The sequence below is a fragment of the Idiotropiscis lumnitzeri genome, chromosome 3 (assembly GCF_059441095.1).
Source record: "Idiotropiscis lumnitzeri isolate Australia: NSW breed Sydney's pygmy pipehorse chromosome 3, RoL_Ilum_1.0, whole genome shotgun sequence".
Taxonomy (NCBI): Eukaryota; Metazoa; Chordata; class Actinopteri; order Syngnathiformes; family Syngnathidae; genus Idiotropiscis; species Idiotropiscis lumnitzeri.
Genome location: NC_142393.1, coordinates 33,322,951 through 33,343,826, shown reverse-complemented (window position 1 = coordinate 33,343,826; position 20,876 = coordinate 33,322,951). Strand labels below are relative to the sequence as shown.

Below are 20,876 nucleotides of genomic sequence, written 5' to 3'. Positions count from 1 at the left end.
TAAGACATTTTGTGAGTTGTTCTTTAGCTCATTTTGACAAATTGTCAGTGCAACACAATTATTTTGAGCTTTTAAGGAAACCTCCAACCTCCAAACATTTGGTATCCCAGTTTGTCAATCTTTTTTTTTAAACCGGTTTCATCAAGACAAATTAAGGAGGCTTGGGCAAGAGATGCAGGTGTAGGGATCTCATCTGATATGTGGGAAAGGGCTTTAGCAGGAATAAAATCTTATTCAATAAATGCAAGGCTTCAACTTATACCATTCAAAGTTGTACATCGTTTGCATTACTCCAAGACTTGGCTGAATAGACTTTTTCCTTCAATTTCACCAATGTGTGATAAATGTAGGGGGAGTGACAGTACATTAGCACATTTGTTTTTTTTCTGCCCCTTGCTTGGGAATTTTTGGTCTGAGATATTTAATTTGTACAGTGTTATATATAAGAAGGTTATGGCACCTGATGTTGTAACTGTGATATTTGGCTGCTCGGCTAATACTCAGTCATGTTCCCGGTCAGCCCAGCAAGCCATCATGTTTGGTATGATTATTGCTAAGAGGGTCATTTTGAGAGAATGGAAGTCTACAACACCGCCTAGTTTTTATAAATGGCTGAATGATATGATGTCTTGCCTATATCTTGAAGAAATTCGGTATGGCCTGTCGAACACGCATGATATATTTGGAAACATCTGGGGACCTTTTATTGATTATATCAAGCAGAAGCAGACTCAACCTGTAACCTCTGGAGACTGATTTGTGAACTTTGCTTATTTCTTTTTGGATAATGGACTTTTCCCGTTTTTTTCTACTTTGTGGACTGAATATATTATGATGTTTATGTGAATACGTTTGCGCACTGGCAGTGTTTTTTGTTTCTGTTTTTTTGTTGTTGTTGTTTTTCTGTTTGTGTTATGTTTATATAAAATCTGAATAAAAGAAATTACGAAGGAAAAAATAGGCGTACAAGGTTTCCACCCAATTGCAAAGACTTTCTAATGGATTTTTATATAAGAATGTAAGGATATGAGGATGACGCATTACAACCAGATAACATAACAGTAGAATCAATCCTCATTGCTCCAAAATAAGCCGAGAACCAAAATGTTTTATTTGGCAACTGTTGTGGCTTTATTTCACTTAAAGCAACATTGTAGTAGACTTGTTCTATATAGTACAGAAGCACAAGTACAAACTCTGTCAAACATATGACTTTTACTTGTACCAGCCTGCGGTTATCAGAGCGAAGTAGCCTTGCGAGTGTCACTGTCGCCATGGTCCGTCAAAAGAACGTGTGTCAGTGTGTGCGAGTCGAGACGAATGACCACAGACGTGTTCGTGCGACACCGGTATGTGATGGTGCGTGCGCGGAGCATGCGCCCTGCGTGCTGCCCCGGCGGTGGGCGTGCCCAGACGAAAGATAGGTTGCACTTCTTTGCAATGTTTCGAGAGACAGATTACATATACAATAGAGAGTGATGTCATAAATTTTGACGAACCACACGCTAACAATTTCGTGCCGTCTCGTCAACGAAAATTTAATGTACGGCATGTTTTCGTCATCAAATAACCTCGTTTAGCTCGTCATCGTCTCGTTATCGTAATGAAAAAAAGGGGCGTTCACGAAATATTTTCGTCACCATTGCTTTTTGAAAAATTTTGAAAATCGCTTCTGATTTTTAACATCAGATGATTAAATCTTAACATGGAAAAGTCACGATAGTTGAGGGAATTTATTTTTTATTTTGCACACCCTAGTGTTGACTAGAAATGCAATTTTTTACCTTTTAATATACTGCACGGAGCCCGTTGAATGAATCGAACTGAAAATTTGTCGGAAAAGCCTCAAGATGTTGAAGATATCGTGGTATGCCGAATATTGTGACTTTTTGGCAAAGGGTGTGGCCATTAAAGCCGTGAAGTCTGATTATTCACCCTGACATTAAAAGCTGCTGTAACTTGACTGAGATGATACGATCTTCTCAATTTTTTTTAAAGTTGATGATAGTCCTGCCATGAAGACATCTACAAATTTATTTTTCATCAAAGTGGTAAGGAAATACATGATTTGCCTTTGTTTTTCTTTGAGCAGGTTAACCCAATCTACCTCATATTTGCTCAGAAGAGTGTTTAGGCCTTCATGATGTCAAAACACAAAGTTTGTGATTTTTTGCAAAAAGCTGTTGCCGAGGCAATGCACAGTTTGCCAACGAAGCAATGCTTATTTGGAATGTCTTTATATGTATAAAAACTCATGAAACTTTGTGCGTAGATCAGGCCTGGCAAAACCAACATTTTACTTAATTGTGAATTGTTTTAAAAAATGTCTCACTAACACAGCCGAGAAAGATTTAAAAAATCAGCTGTACGTTTCACGAATCTCAATGAAAATTAGGTGGTATATGTAAGGGACAAGACCTACAAAAAGTCTCTTGGAACCATATGCTAAACCTACCAGGAAGTCCTCCATTTCGAATTTACTTTTAAAAGTTGGTGCTGCTCTAACTTGACCGACATGATGATTGTTTCTAAAGATTTCTGACATTTGTCAGTGCTGGCCTGACGACGTCTACAAACGTATTTTTCATTGAAGTGGTTTTTTTTCCGTGAAAAGCTTTTGCCGTGGTAACTCACACTTGCCAATAAAACAACGCTGATTTTGAGGGTCTGAATATGCACAAAAATTCATGAAACTTTTCATCCACATCACGCCTGGCAAGATCAGCATTTTCTCAGTTTAATGTGCAATCTAAAAAAACTACTGCCCCCTAGAAATATTTAACTATGTGCCACAATGTGTGCATTTGTGTGCATGTTTCGCTGTCAATGAAAGGAATGTCTTGTGTCTCCCCTGGCAGGTAAGGAGGAGGAGTCATTCTGGTCACCATGTTCCCCCCATCACTCCACCTTGTTCTCCCCCTCCTCCTCCCTGCACTACTCCTCCTGGCCCAGGACTCGTCTGTGCAGTGGGTGACCCTTCGAGGAGCCCCCCTTTCTCACCTGCTGTTGGATGCGGAGACAAGGCTTTTGTATGTAGGCGGAGTGGACCACCTGCAGCAGCTGAACTCCGACTTGGAGCTAATGTCCAACGTAAAGACTGGACCTCATCTGGACTCCCCCAACTGCTTGCCCCCCATTTCCTTTAAAGACTGTCCCTCAGCACGGCCTACCCACAACCACAATAAGTTGCTGCTGCTAGAGTGGGGTCAAGGGATGGATTCAGGCAGTGTGATTGCCTGTGGATCGTTGTACCAGGGCATCTGTGAAAAGAGGTAAGGGGTGAGGCCTCAGGCTGTCACATACCCTCCCACATATGTACTTACTGTGTGTGTGATTGTTCACTGCAGAAGTCTGACCAACATGTCGCAGCTGTTGTACCAGTCCACTAACCCGGTGGACACGCAGTTTGTTGCCGCCAATGATGCCCATGTCTCCACAGTGGGCATCGTACTCACCACTGGAGATGGAACCGGTGGAGAGATGCTGCGCTTCATGCTGGTGGGGCGGGGTTTTACCGGGATGGGTCTGGGCGACATCCCGCCCATCACAGTGCGCCGCCTCTACCCTGCAGTCTTTCCTCAGCGTCCCTTTGCTCAGGAGGATGAGTTGGGCAAGCTGATCATTGGGAGCTATTCAGAGTATGACATCCATTTTGTCAAGGTTGTTGCTTTCAAAGACCATGTCTACTTCCTGTTCTCAAGGCGAGATATGCGCTACAAGATGGAGTACCGCACGTACGCCTCCCGCCTCTGCATATCTGACCGAAACTTCTACTCGTACGTCGAGGTCCCTCTTCTGTGCCATGGTGGCTACAACCTGGCCCAGGGAGCATGGCTGGGTCTGCACTCAGGGAAGCCCGCACTTTTCATCGTCATGGTGGCTGGATGGACATCTACATCCGTGGCCACAGATAACTCCGCGCTGTGCATGTTTGCGATGGACGAGCTGGACGCCATGATGGAGCGAGCACGGGAGTCATGTTACACCAATGGTGGACGTGATGTCAAAGGGCAGGAGGAGGCCTACGTGGTCTACACACTCTCGTCAAACTGTCTCACTCTTCCCAAGGTAAATATCACATCATATCATTGCATTGATAAGTATCACAGCCTTGCAACCCTCATGATCCCCTGGGCTAAAATAGCTCAACAATGAGAATGGATATCGTCTTGCAATGTTGTCACAGATTACATACTGTTTCGTGGGCATCACTTAATACTGCGGGTGTTCGTTTGTGTGTGTGCGTACATGTGTGTGTGTGGGGGGGGTGCGTGTGTGTTTGTGTGTGTGCGTGCATATGGATTACACTTGATATCCTCAACTGTTGGAATCATTAGACAGCTGTTGAGATCTTTTAAGACCCATATAATAGGTGAGGGCTTGGGTAACCAGTCAAGGGGCAGTGGCACAAAGGAAAAAAAATGGTGGCTAGATTTGGCACTTGGACAGCGTTATCCTATGGAATCATTAGGGAAATTAACTGTTCGAGGGACTCTTCCACATCCCGAGTGGAGCAGCTGATCTTGGAACAGATAGTCCACAAATAAATGCTGTCTTTTGTCCATTTTCTTTACATCCACACTCAGAGACTAAAATCCTGAATTCAATAGCATAATCTGAGCGCCCTGACATAATTCCATCAGCCATTTGCCGGATGACTGATGGATAAAGGGGTGATCAAAGAATCTACGCATCTCTGAAGAAAAAGAGGCAAACAATTCCACTTTATCTGTTTGTAATGCCTAATCCTTAGTAGTCAATCAGAAAGTCTTTGCTTTTGTGTGGAAACCTTATATGCCTATTTTAAACTAAAACGGACTAAATCCTTTTTGAATTTTCATCGACTAAATTTATGAAAACTAGACATATTTTGGGGGGGAGTTTCCGTTGATTTAAACTAGCCTAAAACCATTTTGGAGTTTTTGTTGACTAAAACTAGACTAAAACCTTTTTAAGTTTTCGACGACTACAACTTGACTAAAACTACCACTAATAGGAATGACTAAATTTGATGAAAACTAATATGCATTTTTGTCCAAAAGACTAAGACTAAATCTAAAATGCCTGCCAAAAAACAACACTGCTCAACACATTGAAGCAGAGTAATGCATGTATTCATCTACGAGAATAATATAAGACCAGTAAACATAATCACTTGTCATTATTGTGCACGGTTCTTCTAGTTTCATTTGATAATTGCTGAAAACCTGCAGTAAATATGAACCTGCTAATGATCATCATCATGCCATATAAATGTTTAACATAATGCTCAACATAATGCCACGAATTGAATCCCCCTGTCGAGCTCATTAAATGAGTCCAAACAATAGAGGTGTAGCCATACGAAACTTATTAATGAGTCCAAACAACCCCTCAGAATGACAATGAAACACGTAACATAGAAAAATATGTGGCAAAATGTATACTACCTTCCCCTGTTGACCCCACGAAAACTAACAAAATAACCAAAACTAAAATTGAAAAAACTAAAAAGCTTTTGAGGAAACAAAAACTAATTGACACAGACAGTTGACAACAGACCAGGATGTACATCAAGAGAAAGATGGATAAAATGGTTGCTGTCCACGATGTCGTAATCTGTCTCATTAATGTTACTGCAAGCAAAAAACATCACGGGTAAGATTTACCTACACAAAACAGACCCTGCACTCCCTACAAAAAAAAAAAAAAAAACGCTGTCCAAAGAACACCACAAAACGACATCTCTCTAACCAGCCATCTGATTGGCTGAGGCTGAAGCACAACCAGAATGCTTTGCAGTACTTGGGATATGAATGGCATGAGAGATACATTTTTTGCTTGTATTTCTTTGTTTCTTGTTTTGGGTGTTTCATTGTTCGCTAGTATGCTGTTCACTTAATGTTGGTTGATAGTTTTGGTTTTGATGTAAAACCGTGACTGTGCATAGTCTGATGACCAGTGACATGCCTTCATTCTGTGAAGTTAATGTGTCGGCTTGCCCAAAAACAAACAAACTAAAACAATTTTTTTTCTTTAAATATAAAGCATCAATTTTACGGACATGTTGGGGCAGGAAACTGTGGTGATGAGGAGGTGATGGGCAGGTATGGTATCCAGGAGAGGAACGCAGAAGGACAGATGGTGGTTGACTTTGCAAAAACGATGGAAATGGCTGTTGTGAATACTTTCTTCCAAGAAAGGCAGGAGGCAGGAACATAGGGTGACCTACAAGAGTGGAGGTAGGAGTACACATGTAGACTACATTTTGTGTAGACGGTGTAATCTGAAGGAGATTAGCGACTGCAAAGTAGTGGTAGGTGAGTGTGTAGCCAGACAGCATAGGATGGTAGTGTGTAGGATGACTCTGGCGGTGAAAACAACAAAGAGGGCAAAGGCAGAGCAGAGGACAAGTTGGTGGAAGTTGAAAGGGGAAGAGTGTTGTATAACCTTCAGGAAGTTGAGGACGGGCTCTTGATGGTCAGGAGGAGCTCCCAAATGACTGGACAACTCCAGCAAATGTGATCAGGGAGACAGGTAGGAATGTCAACGGAAGGTGAGAGTGGAAGTGGCTATGGCCAAACAAGGGGCTTACGATGACTTGTATGTATTGGACAGTAAGGAGGGAGAGACCCATCTATACAGGTTGGCAAGGCAGAGAGAAAGAGATGGGAAGGACGTGCAGCAGGTTAGGGTAATAAAGGATAGGGATGGAAGTTGTTGGAATTTAGCTTTATATCAATGTTAGAATTTAACTTTAACCCAATGTAAACTCAAATTAGTAATCTGACTCCAATTCGCGACCTTGCCCAACTTTCACTCATCCAACAATATGCACGCTCGTTCTGCAATAGAAAGGTATCAGGAAGCCGGCATTTTCACGCACAAGTGGGTTTATTTCCAATACACAGACTTTCTACATGGCACCTGGGTCTCGGGTCCCTCTCAATACAACTCTACACCTCTCTTGCCACCAGCGAATGTACTACCCGAGTTGCCCAGAAATGATCATCCTATACAATATGCAAATGGCACAGAGACAAAGGCATCCTGGCATGATTCTATTGGCTATGTGTATCCTGCAGTTAACTTTAGCTTGCTCTTATTGGTCTTTCTTCAAGTGGTGGCTCCTCCTGCTTGTGGTTGAAGGGTCCAGTTTCTTGTCGACCCCTTCCCGCTCGAGGTGTCTGTCTGCACCAGGCACCAACCTAAGACCTCCCAAACCTTCACATTCTTTCACTTTCTTTGTTCAGCTTCACCAGCCACACACTCAGCATTTCACAGAATAACAGTGACACAAGATGCAGGACATCAAATAAAACTAGCCAGGTTTAAACTCTTCCACTCCTTTATTCCCTCTCATGACCTCAGACAACTGAGGTCATCACTCGAACCCCTTATTTTATTGTTACACACGAGCTAAAAATCAAACAATGAAAAATTAGTAACAACTTACAAATCAATAGAAGGTGAGGTAAAGCTCAATAGAAAATTAGTAAAAATTAAGAATCAATAGAAAATTAGTAAAACTTAAAAATCAATAGAAAATGTCATTCCAGTAGAAAATCCGTAGAAAATTTCATTCCCTCCTCATGGCCTCAGGTCGCTGAGGCCATCTACACATACTCACATCCCGGACTCCCAGAGGGCCACAGCTGTCTCCCCCTCCTGGGGGTCCTTCTGAGGGATCATCATGTACTGGCCACCAGGAGGGAGCGGCCCCGACGTGCGTTCAATTGTCTTAACAGTTAATGATCTGATACATGGAATACAACAACATCCACATAACACCATAATAGCGGCAAACACAGCGATAGAAATCAGTACTGATGCAATCAAGCTTTTATATTTGCCAAAGATGTTTAACCAGTCAGAGTACCAACTGGTGTCCACACCTGAGTGCTCCTTCATTTTGTCACTTAACGTGCGCAGACCCTCCAATGCCTTGGTGAGGCGACCGTCAGGAGATGTATTGTTGGGAATCAGAGTACAACACTGATCCCCAAAAATACTACACACTCCTCCTCTTTCAGACAACACCATATCTAAGCCCATTCTATTTTGGAATGCCATCAGAGATGTGGCAGCCAATTGCTCATGCACTGCCTGGAGTGCCGAGGTGGTGAAGTTCGCCAATCGTTGGACATTATAATGAACATAATTGATCCGGTCCACATTTTTGTTTACTGTAACAAACAGGAAAATGCTCTCCCATCCTGCCGCAATTTGATCCACCAATTTATACTCGTCAGGGACCCCTCTTGGAACTCCAATTGCATCTATATACGTGGGATCTCCTGCATTCAACCATTCGTGCATGTCCCTTCTCTTCCTGTTAAGGAAGGGGATTCTTCCCCATTGTCCAACACCTTCCCACTCCATTTTGGCCAGATCTAAGGCTGTCACACTAACTGGCATGATCAGCTTTACCAGGGCGCACTTACCTGAGGCATTGGTGGGAAGCCTATCGTACAGCACTTTCTCTCCACACCAAACATCACCATGAGCGAGAGGGATTCCTACTGGCAAAGACACATTTTCATTACACCATGACTCCTGGAGATTTCCAATCCCAGGACCAGTCCCATTTTACTTTTAGGGAGGTGAACTTTTGTTTTGCAACTTGGGTGTCAAAAATAGGCTCTTTCTTTTTTATTCCCACATCATTCCATGGGTGTGTCCAATTAAAAATTGTCACCCAAGTGTTCACCTGTGTCGGTTGTTTACATTTCAGATTTAGCAGTAGTTGTTGTGTCTGTGTCAGCGTCTTACCATCATCTCGCTCTGCTCCATACCATACCATTCCATTACATGCTCCTTTCGCTCCATCACTTCTGTCATCCCCCATCCTATGTTCAAACGCCAACATCGTCCACACAAAGCACACGCCAGCAAGCAAAATAGTCAATAAGTTAAACAGTTGCATCGTCTTTGTTCAGACTCGAAAGTGTCTGACTTTGATCCAATTCATGCCATCTACACATTCCCTCTCTTGACCTGCCCGTCCGGGCGGTCAACCTCTAAGCTCAACCTTGGCGGGCACAAAATACTGGGGCCGGGCGCAACTGTGAGTTATGGTACCACGTTTGTTCTGTAGTTCCCAATTGAATGGCGTGTGAGGTTCTAGCCAGAACTCTAAACTGTCCTTACCAGCGAGATTGAGTCCACCTCCGGGAAAGCACCCGGAGGTTGATGTACGGAGTGATGTCCGACTCCAGTGATGCTGAGTTCACTGAGTTCAAATATCTAACTGTGTTCCGAGATTACAAATTAAGCCTCGAGCTAACGCTCCAATTTTGACTGTTAATTGACAAATTTTAAAGCAACCCAAATGAAATAGTAACCAATTATGCTTAAAATAAAAAATCCCAAAACTATAATAACGCAGATACCGAATTAAACCTCTATTTTTTTTTTTTTTTACGGGAAGAAAAGGTGCTCTACAAGACATAGACAGCTCCAAGACCGCTGCAGTCTTCACCTCCTATTGTCTCATGATTGGCTCAATCCACCTACAGGCTGTGCCCACACTGATTCTGTCAACTGGGGTAGGGGGTAGAGACAGTAAAAACAATCGCGAAGCTGTGGAGCCGAGCCCCAAATCAGTCGGGCCCTGGGTCCACAACACCTCTAGCAGAGACACACACAGAACTACCATTTCCGAGCGACCCTTCCCTGGAAATTTTGAAATTTAGTAATGTTCCCAAAACCAAAGAATTTGTAGTCGGTGCTGAAATATGATCTCCAGATTGTGACGCGGAGTATTCAACAACTATGGGGTCTAGATCTCTAGTATGATGACGCGCATCAATATTCAATGCAATTTGTGGCTCGGCGAAAGTAAACAATTCATACCATTTCCGCTGCTCAGGGACAAGGCACGCGTGCGAGGCAACGCAAGTAGACATAACAAATATATAATTCTAACGCAAGATGCACTCATGACTAAATTTGGATGAGTGCATTTTTGATAAACCAAATCATGTTTGTGATCACATGTACAATGTGATATGTCAATTGGTGAATTGAAAGGGTGGCGGTTGCTAAACCACTCAGACCAGAGCAGGAACAGGGCATACCCACCGCGGGAGGATGGGAACCAGGTTTCAGAGCTGCCCTCAAATGTTTCAGTTCAGTTTAGCCACTGGGAAGGAAGAGAGCACGACATATGCTCCCTCCGACGGATGTGCACAGTCAAGTTCAGTCCCATCCGGGAATGCCACTCGAATTCCAGTGTTCGTTCAGTCAATGGCAGTGACTCAGGCAATCTTGAGAGTCCACATGGCTCAGTGGGGGTTGCGGAAGGAGCTCATAGCTCGCCCCAATATCCAGCACCATCGAAAACTTGTCCATCCACCGTCCCCGGAATGCTAGGACCTGCTAGTCCTCGAACGCTGAAGCTCCGCGGCCCCCTGTCATGGAATGGGGTACGAGCGGATTTGTGTCAAGTGCGTTGGGAGTGGGTAACGGTGGCGCCCCCTGCGCTGGTGGAGCTCTTTGTGACAGATATGGCACCGGAGGATGGCACATTCCAGAAAGTGGCTCGGCATGGACAGCTCATCACCCAGTGACCCCACACCCCGCAGCAAGTGCACACCCCACTCACAACCCCCGTCTGTAACCACCCATACCTCTGTTACTGCAATCCCAACCTCGTTGACCGGCCTGCTATGTGTCTGCTGTGGCGCTGCGTCACCCGAACCTTGCCCAGAAGCAGCAGAAGTGGAAGGAGCAGCTGCCTCCTTTTTTCTTATCTCTCTTGGCCTTCTAAACCTGCAAGTACAACAATTTTAGCCACGCTCCTTAATCCAATCCCATATTTTCCTTTTCTGATGTTGTGCAAAATTATGTACAAAATGTGTTCTACTTAGCCCGAGTAGCATTTTTCATTGATGGACTATTTCGCCTGATTTCTGCCACTGGAAGGTGCACGCCCTTGTGGACGGCCAACTGGAACAGCTGTGTAATGTCGACATTATTGGATGGGTCACTGCCGGAAGTCTCACTCTATTCACGTCTCGCCCTGGCCACATAGACCAGGCCTGTCTCCCCCTTCCCCACCTGAAAGATACAGCAACATCGACCCCAACGGGCCAGAAACATCTGATGCACGGCACGGCCAATCTCACCTGAGGTGTCCCCACTTAGCTGGTGACCATCATGCTGGTCAGCAGGTCTGGCCTCGGCCTCAAGAGAGGACAGTTCCTCTTAAATAAATTTTGTCCCGCTTGTAACTCTGTATAAACCTCTTAGTCTGGTGTCTCCTTTGTAGGAGATTTCAACCAACGTGACCTCTTTACGTGTCGAATAAACCAATGTTGACCTTTCTGCTATCTTTATAGCTGCGAGAGCTGTTACTAACACCTCCTTCCCCCTTGGGTAATTACAAATGTCTTATCTTCAAACTTCTTACAAGCACCCAGTATCCTGGCTTCACTAGATTAGTGCCCCTGCTGGGAGACAGAAAGATCCTTGTCACTCTAAATTTGCGCCTGTCTTTTGTTTTCCTAACATTTTTCACATATGGTCAACTAAAGTTGCTTCAACATCTATTTCCCATTTGCTCTTAAATTTGAGGTATTCTATAAGTTCTTCCAAACAGTGTTTTACAATGTCTTAGTCCTAAATATAATGAACTACGATACAATGGAAAATATCAGAATAACATTCAGGGTCATTTGTGTCTGAAATATCTCCTCTACAACAACCTACCCTTGCGTTAAGTGAGTAATTTTCCATAAAGACAGTGCCACTAATTCGACATTAATTTCAAGTATCACTGCTGTGGTGCTGTATTATATGGAAAGGTCTAAACAATCCAAGAAAATTTTGCCCTATCCTGGACTGGGTGTGTGTTATCTAGTCGCGCATTCAATGTGAATAATAATAACTCCTGTGGAGCACATGAACAGGCTAAAGCAACAACTATATTTTAATCTGTTCCGTGGACCCTAAATTAGAATAGTGTAGTGCGGTTAACTTGTTAAAGGGCCTAGGACTATGCAGTGCTATTGTGCTTTGGTTTTTCCCAGCCTATGTTTGGTCAGTGAATGCAACGCGATGTTATGACTACCGTTTATGATCGCGAGACTGTTAGATGAAAGATTGATCTTGTTGTATGGTACTCGCGGCTCACTGCATGGACACTGCTCAAACGCTGTCTGTGCCCGAGCTAGAGACCGACACAACACGGTGTATCATCTTCCACGATAACAGCTGTGATTGTAACTTTATTGTTACTGGATGCAAGTAAAGTTGACGAGAGAAGATTCCTTGTCGTGTGACTCTGTCTACCCACGCATCGCCATCGCACCAAAAAGTACGAACACGACAACTGGTGTCAGAAGTGGGATTTTTCACAAAACTCCCGTGAGTAAATTCAATTGAAAAGAACGCTACGGATCCATCCCGAGCTAGATGACAATTTGAAGCTGAGCTACAACTCATCGCGGCCGTGCCGAAGAAAAAAAAAAAAAAAAGTCAAGCTGCTTAAGCGTAGCCACGCACGACTTCCGGTCCGCCCCTCCAAAATAAGAGTTGAAGAGGAACTACCCGACGAGACAAAGCAAGAAAGCAAATTGACTGAAAAAAAATGACTGAAGAATTACAAGGAGCTACAGCAGGCCACGCAGAGGCAGAGACCGCTCCAAAGTGGCTACAAGCAGTGTTGAATAATCAAACCCAACAAACAAGACACCTTCAAATGATGTTGGCCCCAGTCCTTTCACACATAACAGGACAGTCAGCTGTACAACAAGCCCCAACACAACTCACTACTGTACAAGGTGGGGAGGATAGTATGTCAATGCAGTCTACCAGGGAAAGGTTTGCAACCGACCTAAGTGCACCTTTCAATGTGACAACTAGGCCAAGGGACCGTGCTCCTTTTGCAGCGGAACTGGAAGTGATAAACCAAAGATCTCGAAATTCTGGGCCGTCCAGGCGGGCTGCAGTTCCTGAATCTGATAGTCGACGCAGAGAGATTAGAGATGTTGAGCATGAAACCCAACACTCACATACCTACCAAGATGCAAACAGGCCAAGTAATTCGTGAGCCTATTTCAACACATTGGCAGAGCCCCAGAGGCCTAAATTGGCCATATTTGATGGAAATGAGGATTGGGATGCTTTCTTAATGCCATTTGAACGTCAAGCAAGAAAATACGGGTGGAGTGCCATCGAACGAGTCGACAGGCTACATGAGTGTTTAAGAGGAGCTGCGGTGCGGTATGTCTGCTCACTCCCAGAGCGCACAAGGGAGGATTATGTTCTCTTGGTAGAGCAGCTCACCCAACGTTTTGGAAAGACGGACCCCCCGACCACGATAAGGAGAAAGCTTGGCAAACTCAGACAAGGCAGAGAGACATCAGCTGAATTTGCGGAGGAGGTGAGGCGCCTTATCACCCTCGCATATCCAGGAGTCGATCTCCAGCTGCAAGACCAGCTAGCGACAGATGCTTTCCTCAAAGGCTTACGAAATCAGAAGGTGGCTTATGAAGTCATGAACCGTGAACCAGGGTCCCTCGTCGAAGCTCAAAAGTTTGTGGAGGCCCATGAGCATAACTTCAAAGCCACGGTGGGCCGCGAAACCGAAATGAGGAACAGAACCAGGCGTATCTCATGGGTTGATGAAGGAGACATATGTGAGGATACTGCTGTGGTATCCCGCAGGGTCCAAAGCCCCCAGTATGTTACAGCTGACCAGTTTGCTGCACTAATGGATCGAGTGGAGGCCCTTGTCAACAAAGTAGAACTTCTACAGCAGCAAGTTGGGAATCATCAGCCTGTAGTCACAGGACCCCAACAGTCTAAATCAGTCCAAAACCTTGTACCAGAAAGGAAGCAAAATTATCAGCAGTAACAACCTAACAGGGGTCGTTCTCACACTCCTAGTCCAAATCGTGGGGCAGCCGGCCCATGTTTCAAGTGTGGAGAAACAGGACACTTCAGAAAACACTGCGTCAGACCACCCAGTCCAATTGCTGCACGTAACCATACAGACTTGTTGCTGCAACCAGGTGGAGGTTTGGAGAGCTCAGCTGTTAACTCAGATCTTCAGTTACAAGGCCGGCAGATTGGCTGCACTAGGAAGAGAGGTGAAAGCTTACAAATTGCTATAACTATAAATGGCAAGCCAACGAAGGCTGTGGCGGACACTGGAGCTCAAACTACTGTGATATCAGAGGAACTGTACCAAAGTATCTTGAAAGACAACACAACACCTACAGACCTACACCAAACCTACCTGCTGAGCGCAGGAGTCGGTGATGGCATGAAAGCTAAACATGGACTCACAGTGACCTTTCAAATTGGATCCAAGTCTATCCCCTGGGAAGTACATGTAGCTTCCATCAGAGACCCTGTTCTTCTTGGATTAGATCTGATGAAAGCCCATGATGTGGTTATCTACACCCGTGGCAAGGTTTTCATTGGAGATGAACTTGTGCCCTCAAAGATTGTGCAAGATAATGGACCAGATTACTGCGTGATGAGAGTGACCCTTAGAAAAGTAACAACTATACCAGCTTCATCAGAATGCATTGTATGGGGTGAAGTGGAGGAGCCAAGACCTGGAGTTCCAGCTGTGTTGGAGCCTCTACACATTAAAGACAATGTAACATCTGGAAGTGTTCTTGTTGTTATGGAAAAGAGAGTGGCAGTCAGGGTGTGCAATTTTTCAACTAAGCGAACCTCTCTACCGAAAGGAACCTGTCTCGGAATGCTTGTAGAAGCTTACCCTGAACTCCCGTGTGCGGCAAAGCAAAGTGCAGCGTCAAGCCATGCGTATAATGATGATACACCACCACTGGTGATGGGAAGAGTAACAATCCCTGACATTCCCGAACACCTTCGAGGCCTGGTTGCCGCTACAAGTGAAGCTCTCAGTGAAGAACAGCAACAGCGGTTCACTCAATTACTCCTCACGTACCAATCCATCTTTGCCAAAAGTGACTCTGACCTTGGTTACATGTCTGCTGTAACACACAAGATTGACACTGGTTCTGCTAAGCCTGTACGTCAGCCAGTGAGAAGAACACCTCTTAGATTTCAAGGTGAAGAGGAAGCACACCTTAAGGCCATGTTGGAAGCAGGTGTAATCACACCATCTTCATCTGAATGGGCCTCTCCAGTGGTCCTAGTGCGCAAAAAAGATGGAGGACTAAGGTGGTGTGTCGACTACCGTAGATTGAACAGTCTGACGATCAAGGATGCATATCCACTACCAAGGATTGAAGAATGTCTTGATGTTGTTGGTGGAGCTACCATGTTTTCGACCCTTGACCTTCAGTCTGGCTACTGGCAGATTGGAGTGGATAGCAAAGACCGTGAAAAGACTGCATTCATCACAAAATGGGGTCTTTATGAACACATCAGAATGCCATTTGGACTATGCAACGCACCAAGTACGTTCCAGAGGGCAATGGAGCTCATCCTCAGAGGCCTTCAGTGGGAAACTCTTCTCATTTATCTGGATGATGTCATCGTTATTGGCAATGGAGTGGACCACAGTTTAGATCGGCTTGAGCAGGTCTTTCAGAGGTTTCAAGACTATGGACTAAAACTAAAGCCATCCAAATGCCATCTGCTTCAAGAGTAAGTTCTCTTCCTGGGTCACATTGTGAGTGGTGGAGGTGTCCGACCAAACCCAGCTCTCATCAGAGATGTTCAACAGTGGAAACCCCCCGCAAACCTGCAAGAGTTGCAAGCTTTCCTTGGGCTATGTAATTACTATCGCAAGTTTGTTCCAAATTTCGCAGAACTGGCCAGCCCCCTTCATAACCTTCTCAAAAAGGGGACTGCGTTCCACTGGACAGACAAGCATGAAGTTGTTTTCGAAAGGCTCAAAGAAAAACTGACCACTGCACCCATTTTGGGGTATCCCAACGCGGAAGGCAAGTTCATTCTTGATACAGATGCCTCGAACAACAGTGTCGGAGCTGTCCTATCCCAAATCCAGTGGGGAGAGGAGCGAGTTCTAACCTATGCCAGCAGCCACCTTACGCCAGCTCAGCAGAGGTACTGTGTCACTCGTCGTGAGCTACTTGCCGTTGTTCGTTTCACCTGCCAGTTCCGCCACTATCTACTAGGTAGAAGGTTTCTGATTCGAACAGATCATGGCAGTCTCACCTGGCTTTTCCGGTTCAAATGCCCTGAAGGACAGCTAGCTCGCTGGATAGAAGAGTTGGGTCAATACGACTTCTGCATCGAACACCGTGCTGGTAAACTGCATGCCAACGCGGATGCCATGTCAAGGTTGCCGGGAGGAAATGTGGACAAGTGTGATTGTTACCAAGCCGGGATCAGCCCGTCAGACCTGCCATGTAAGGGGTGCACGTACTGCTGGAGAATTCATGAACAGTGGGCCAAGTTCGAGAATGATGTTGATGATGTTGTGCCACTGGCAGTAAGATGTGTGGAACCCCGAAGTGACACTGATGGTCATGGCACCATGTCGGCAGAAGATCATCCATCTGGTGAGTGCCCAGAAGTCAACTGGCTCAAGTCCCTTAGTCCGGAGCAACTGGCAACACTTCAGAAAGCAGACCCTGTCCTGGCCACTCTTCACACATGGAAGGAAACCGCTACACTCCCTGCCAAAGATGAAGTGATGCTTGAGAGCCCTGCAGTGAGGAAGTTCTGGCTCTGTTGGCGCCAAGTCAAACTTAGAGAAGGAGTCCTCTATTACTCTTGGGAGAGAATTGGGAACCAACACCCAACTTTGCTTCTATTGGTCCCCACATCCATGCAAAAAGAAGTCCTACAGTCATGCCATAACCCTCCATACTCTGGTCACCTGGGAGAAGCCAAAACCCTGGAGCGTGTGCGTCAAAATTACCATTGGTATGGCATGGGTGGAGATGTTCACCTGTTTGTCAAGAGATGCCCACAGTGCAGTGCATGCAAAACTGCAGGACCAACAAAGAAAGCAAAGATGCAATGTTACCAAGTTGGAGCACCTTTGGACCGTTTGCACCTTGACATACTCGGACCATTCCCTGTGTCGAACTCTGGTAACAAGTACATTCTCGTCATAATTGATCAATTCACCAGATGGGTCGAAGCATTCCCTGTCCCTGACCAAGGTGCTGAGACAACTGCAAGGAGGTTGGTCTATGACTTTATCGCCAGATTTGGAGCCCCCCTTAAGCTACACACAGACCAAGGTCGCAATTTTGAGAGTGTGCTCTTTCGCAATGTGTGTGAGATCTTGCAGATTACCAAGACCAGGACTACCCCTTACCACCCCTCTTCCAATGGACAGGTAGAACGATTTAATAGGACTTTGCTGCAAATGCTTCGTTGTTATGTGAACCAAAGCCAGAAGGACTGGGACGAGCAACTGCCACTACTTAGCGCAGCCTACCGCAGCTCGCGACACACAGTGACAGGATTTACACCCAACAGGCTTATGCTTGGCAGAGAGGTCCACCAACCATAAGATATCCTGTCTGGTACCGCAAGACTCAAGGCCAATCCACTGGATGTATCAGATTTCCTCTACAACCTGGAAGAAGGTTTGAAAGAAGCCCACAGCATGGCGAGAGAGCACCTTCGCTCTGCACAGGAGCGACAGAAGAAAGTGTACGATCTCCGTGCTAGAGAACATTTGTACAGTCGTGGCGACCTAGTGTTCGTGAAGGACAATATGAAAAAGAAGGGGCTAAGTCCAAAGCTCCAAGCCCTCTGGAAGGGTCCCCTGATTGTTTCTGCACGGCGAGGTCCGGTTCTGTATGAGATCCAAGGTCCCAAGCGTAGCACGATAATGCATCACGACAGACTCAAGCCCTATGACAGTGAAGTTATACCTGTCTGGATTTCACGGCAAAGAAGTAAAATGCTACAGCGGTGTCAAGACCCTGACATCCAAGCCAACGCAGAGGACATTCCCTTGGTGCCAGTGCTGCCACTGCCAGACGATCCAGGCGGTACAACCGCGGGTTCAAGTGAGGAGTTAGATGATCCATCTGCGGTACCTCAGGCCAGGGCTCCAGAGTGTCAACAAGGACGAAGACGAGGTGATAAAAATCCATTGACAAAGACTGTTAATACATCCAGTGGTCGCCGGGTTAATAGACCAGAAAGATACAGATCTTGATTCCAAGTTGCACTAATCCAAAGTTGTGTTGACAGCTCACTGTTTGCATTTAAGACTAATGTGTGTTCTGGTTATTGTAATTACTTATTTTTTATGTTTTCCCTACATTACCTATACTGAAGGGACTCAGTATTCCTAAAGGGGGGGTAGTGTATGCGGTTAACTTGTTAAAGGGCCTAGGACTATGCAGTGCTATTGTGCTTTGGTTTTTCCCAGCCTATGTTTGGTCAGTGAATGCAACGCGATGTTATGACTACCGTTTATGATCGCGAGACTGTTAGATGAAAGATTGATCTTGTTGTATGGTACTCGCGGCTCACTGCATGGACACTGCTCAAACGCTGTCTGTGCCCGAGCTAGAGACCGACACAACACGGTGTATCATCTTCCACGATAACAGCTGTGATTGTAACTTTATTGTTACTGGATGCAAGTAAAGTTGACGAGAGAAGATTCCTTGTCGTGTGACTCTGTCTACCCACGCATCGCCATCGCACCAAAAAGTACGAACACGACAACTGGTGTCAGAAGTGGGATTTTTCACAAAACTCCCGTGAGTAAATTCAATTGAAAAGAACGCTACGGATCCATCCCGAGCTAGATGACAATTTGAAGCTGAGCTACAACTCATCGCGGCCGTGCCGAAGAAAAAAAAAAAAAAAGTCAAGCTGCTTAAGCGTAGCCACGCACGACTTCCGGTCCGCCCCTCCAAAATAAGAGTTGAAGAGGAACTACCCGACGAGACAAAGCAAGAAAGCAAATTGACTGAAAAAAAATGACTGAAGAATTACAAGGAGCTACAGCAGGCCACGCAGAGGCAGAGACCGCTCCAAAGTGGCTACAAGCAGTGTTGAATAATCAAACCCAACAAACAAGACACCTTCAAATGATGTTGGCCCCAGTCCTTTCACACATAACAGGACAGTCAGCTGTACAACAAGCCCCAACACAACTCACTACTGTACAAGGTGGGGAGGATAGTATGTCAATGCAGTCTACCAGGGAAAGGTTTGCAACCGACCTAAGTGCACCTTTCAATGTGACAACTAGGCCAAGGGACCGTGCTCCTTTTGCAGCGGAACTGGAAGTGATAAACCAAAGATCTCGAAATTCTGGGCCGTCCAGGCGGGCTGCAGTTCCTGAATCTGATAGTCGACGCAGAGAGATTAGAGATGTTGAGCATGAAACCCAACACTCACATACCTACCAAGATGCAAACAGGCCAAGTAATTCGTGAGCCTATTTCAACACATTGGCAGAGCCCCAGAGGCCTAAATTGGCCATATTTGATGGAAATGAGGATTGGGATGCTTTCTTAATGCCATTTGAACGTCAAGCAAGAAAATACGGGTGGAGTGCCATCGAACGAGTCGACAGGCTACATGAGTGTTTAAGAGGAGCTGCGGTGCGGTATGTCTGCTCACTCCCAGAGCGCACAAGGGAGGATTATGTTCTCTTGGTAGAGCAGCTCACCCAACGTTTTGGAAAGACGGACCCCCCGACCACGATAAGGAGAAAGCTTGGCAAACTCAGACAAGGCAGAGAGACATCAGCTGAATTTGCGGAGGAGGTGAGGCGCCTTATCACCCTCGCATATCCAGGAGTCGATCTCCAGCTGCAAGACCAGCTAGCGACAGATGCTTTCCTCAAAGGCTTACGAAATCAGAAGGTGGCTTATGAAGTCATGAACCGTGAACCAGGGTCCCTCGTCGAAGCTCAAAAGTTTGTGGAGGCCCATGAGCATAACTTCAAAGCCACGGTGGGCCGCAAAACCGAAATGAGGAACAGAACCAGGCGTATCTCATGGGTTGATGAAGGAGACATATGTGAGGATACTGCTGTGGTATCCCGCAGGGTCCAAAGCCCCCAGTATGTTACAGCTGACCAGTTTGCTGCACTAATGGATCGAGTGGAGGCCCTTGTCAACAAAGTAGAACTTCTACAGCAGCAAGTTGGGAATCATCAGCCTGTAGTCACAGGACCCCAACAGTCTAAATCAGTCCAAACCCTTGTACCAGAAAGGAAGCAAAATTATCAGCAGTTACAACCTAACAGGGGTCGTTCTCACACTCCTAGTCCAAATCGTGGGGCAGCCGGCCCATGTTTCAAGTGTGGAGAAACAGGACACTTCAGAAAACACTGCGTCAGACCACCCAGTCCAATTGCTGCACGTAACCATACAGACTTGTTGCTGCAACCAGATGGAGGTTTGGAGAGCTCAGCTGTTAACTCAGATCTTCAGTTACAAGGCCGGCAGATTGGCTGCACTAGGAAGAGAGGTGAAAGCTTACAAATTGCTATAACTATAAATGGCAAGCCAACGAAGGCTGTGGCGGACACTGGAGCTCAAACTACTGTGATATCAGAGGAACTGTACCAAAGTATCTTGAAAGACAACACAACACCTACAGACCTACACCAAACCTACCTGCTGAGCGCAGGAGTCGGTGATGGCATGAAAGCTAAACATGGACTCACAGTGACCTTTCAAATTGGATCCAAGTCTATCCCCTGGGAAGTACATGTAGCTTCCATCAGAGACCCTGTTCTTCTTGGATTAGATCTGATGAAAGCCCATGATGTGGTTATCTACACCCGTGGCAAGGTTTTCATTGGAGATGAACTTGTGCCCTCAAAGATTGTGCAAGATAATGGACCAGATTACTGCGTGATGAGAGTGACCCTTAGAAAAGTAACAACTATACCAGCTTCATCAGAATGCATTGTATGGGGTGAAGTGGAGGAGCCAAGACCTGGAGTTCCAGCTGTGTTGGAGCCTCTACACATTAAAGACAATGTA

General features: G+C 45.5%; 1 protein-coding gene across 2 annotated transcripts in view; it reads left to right on the top strand.

Moving 5' to 3' along the window:
* Nucleotides 1-20,876, top strand: part of plxnb3 (plexin B3) — a 250,767-nt gene that overhangs the window by 41,592 nt on the left and 188,299 nt on the right. The window contains exons 2-3 of one of the 2 annotated variants that reach the window (XM_088289558.1): nt 2,859-3,272; nt 3,348-4,068. In XM_088289558.1, coding sequence (XP_088145684.1) covers nt 2,887-3,272; nt 3,348-4,068 — 1,107 coding nt within the window. In that variant the 5' untranslated portion in view covers nt 2,859-2,886. Of the gene's footprint in view, nt 1-2,858; nt 3,273-3,347; nt 4,069-20,876 lie in introns of those variants that run through there. The other variant, XM_088289559.1, reaches the window with a different exon arrangement.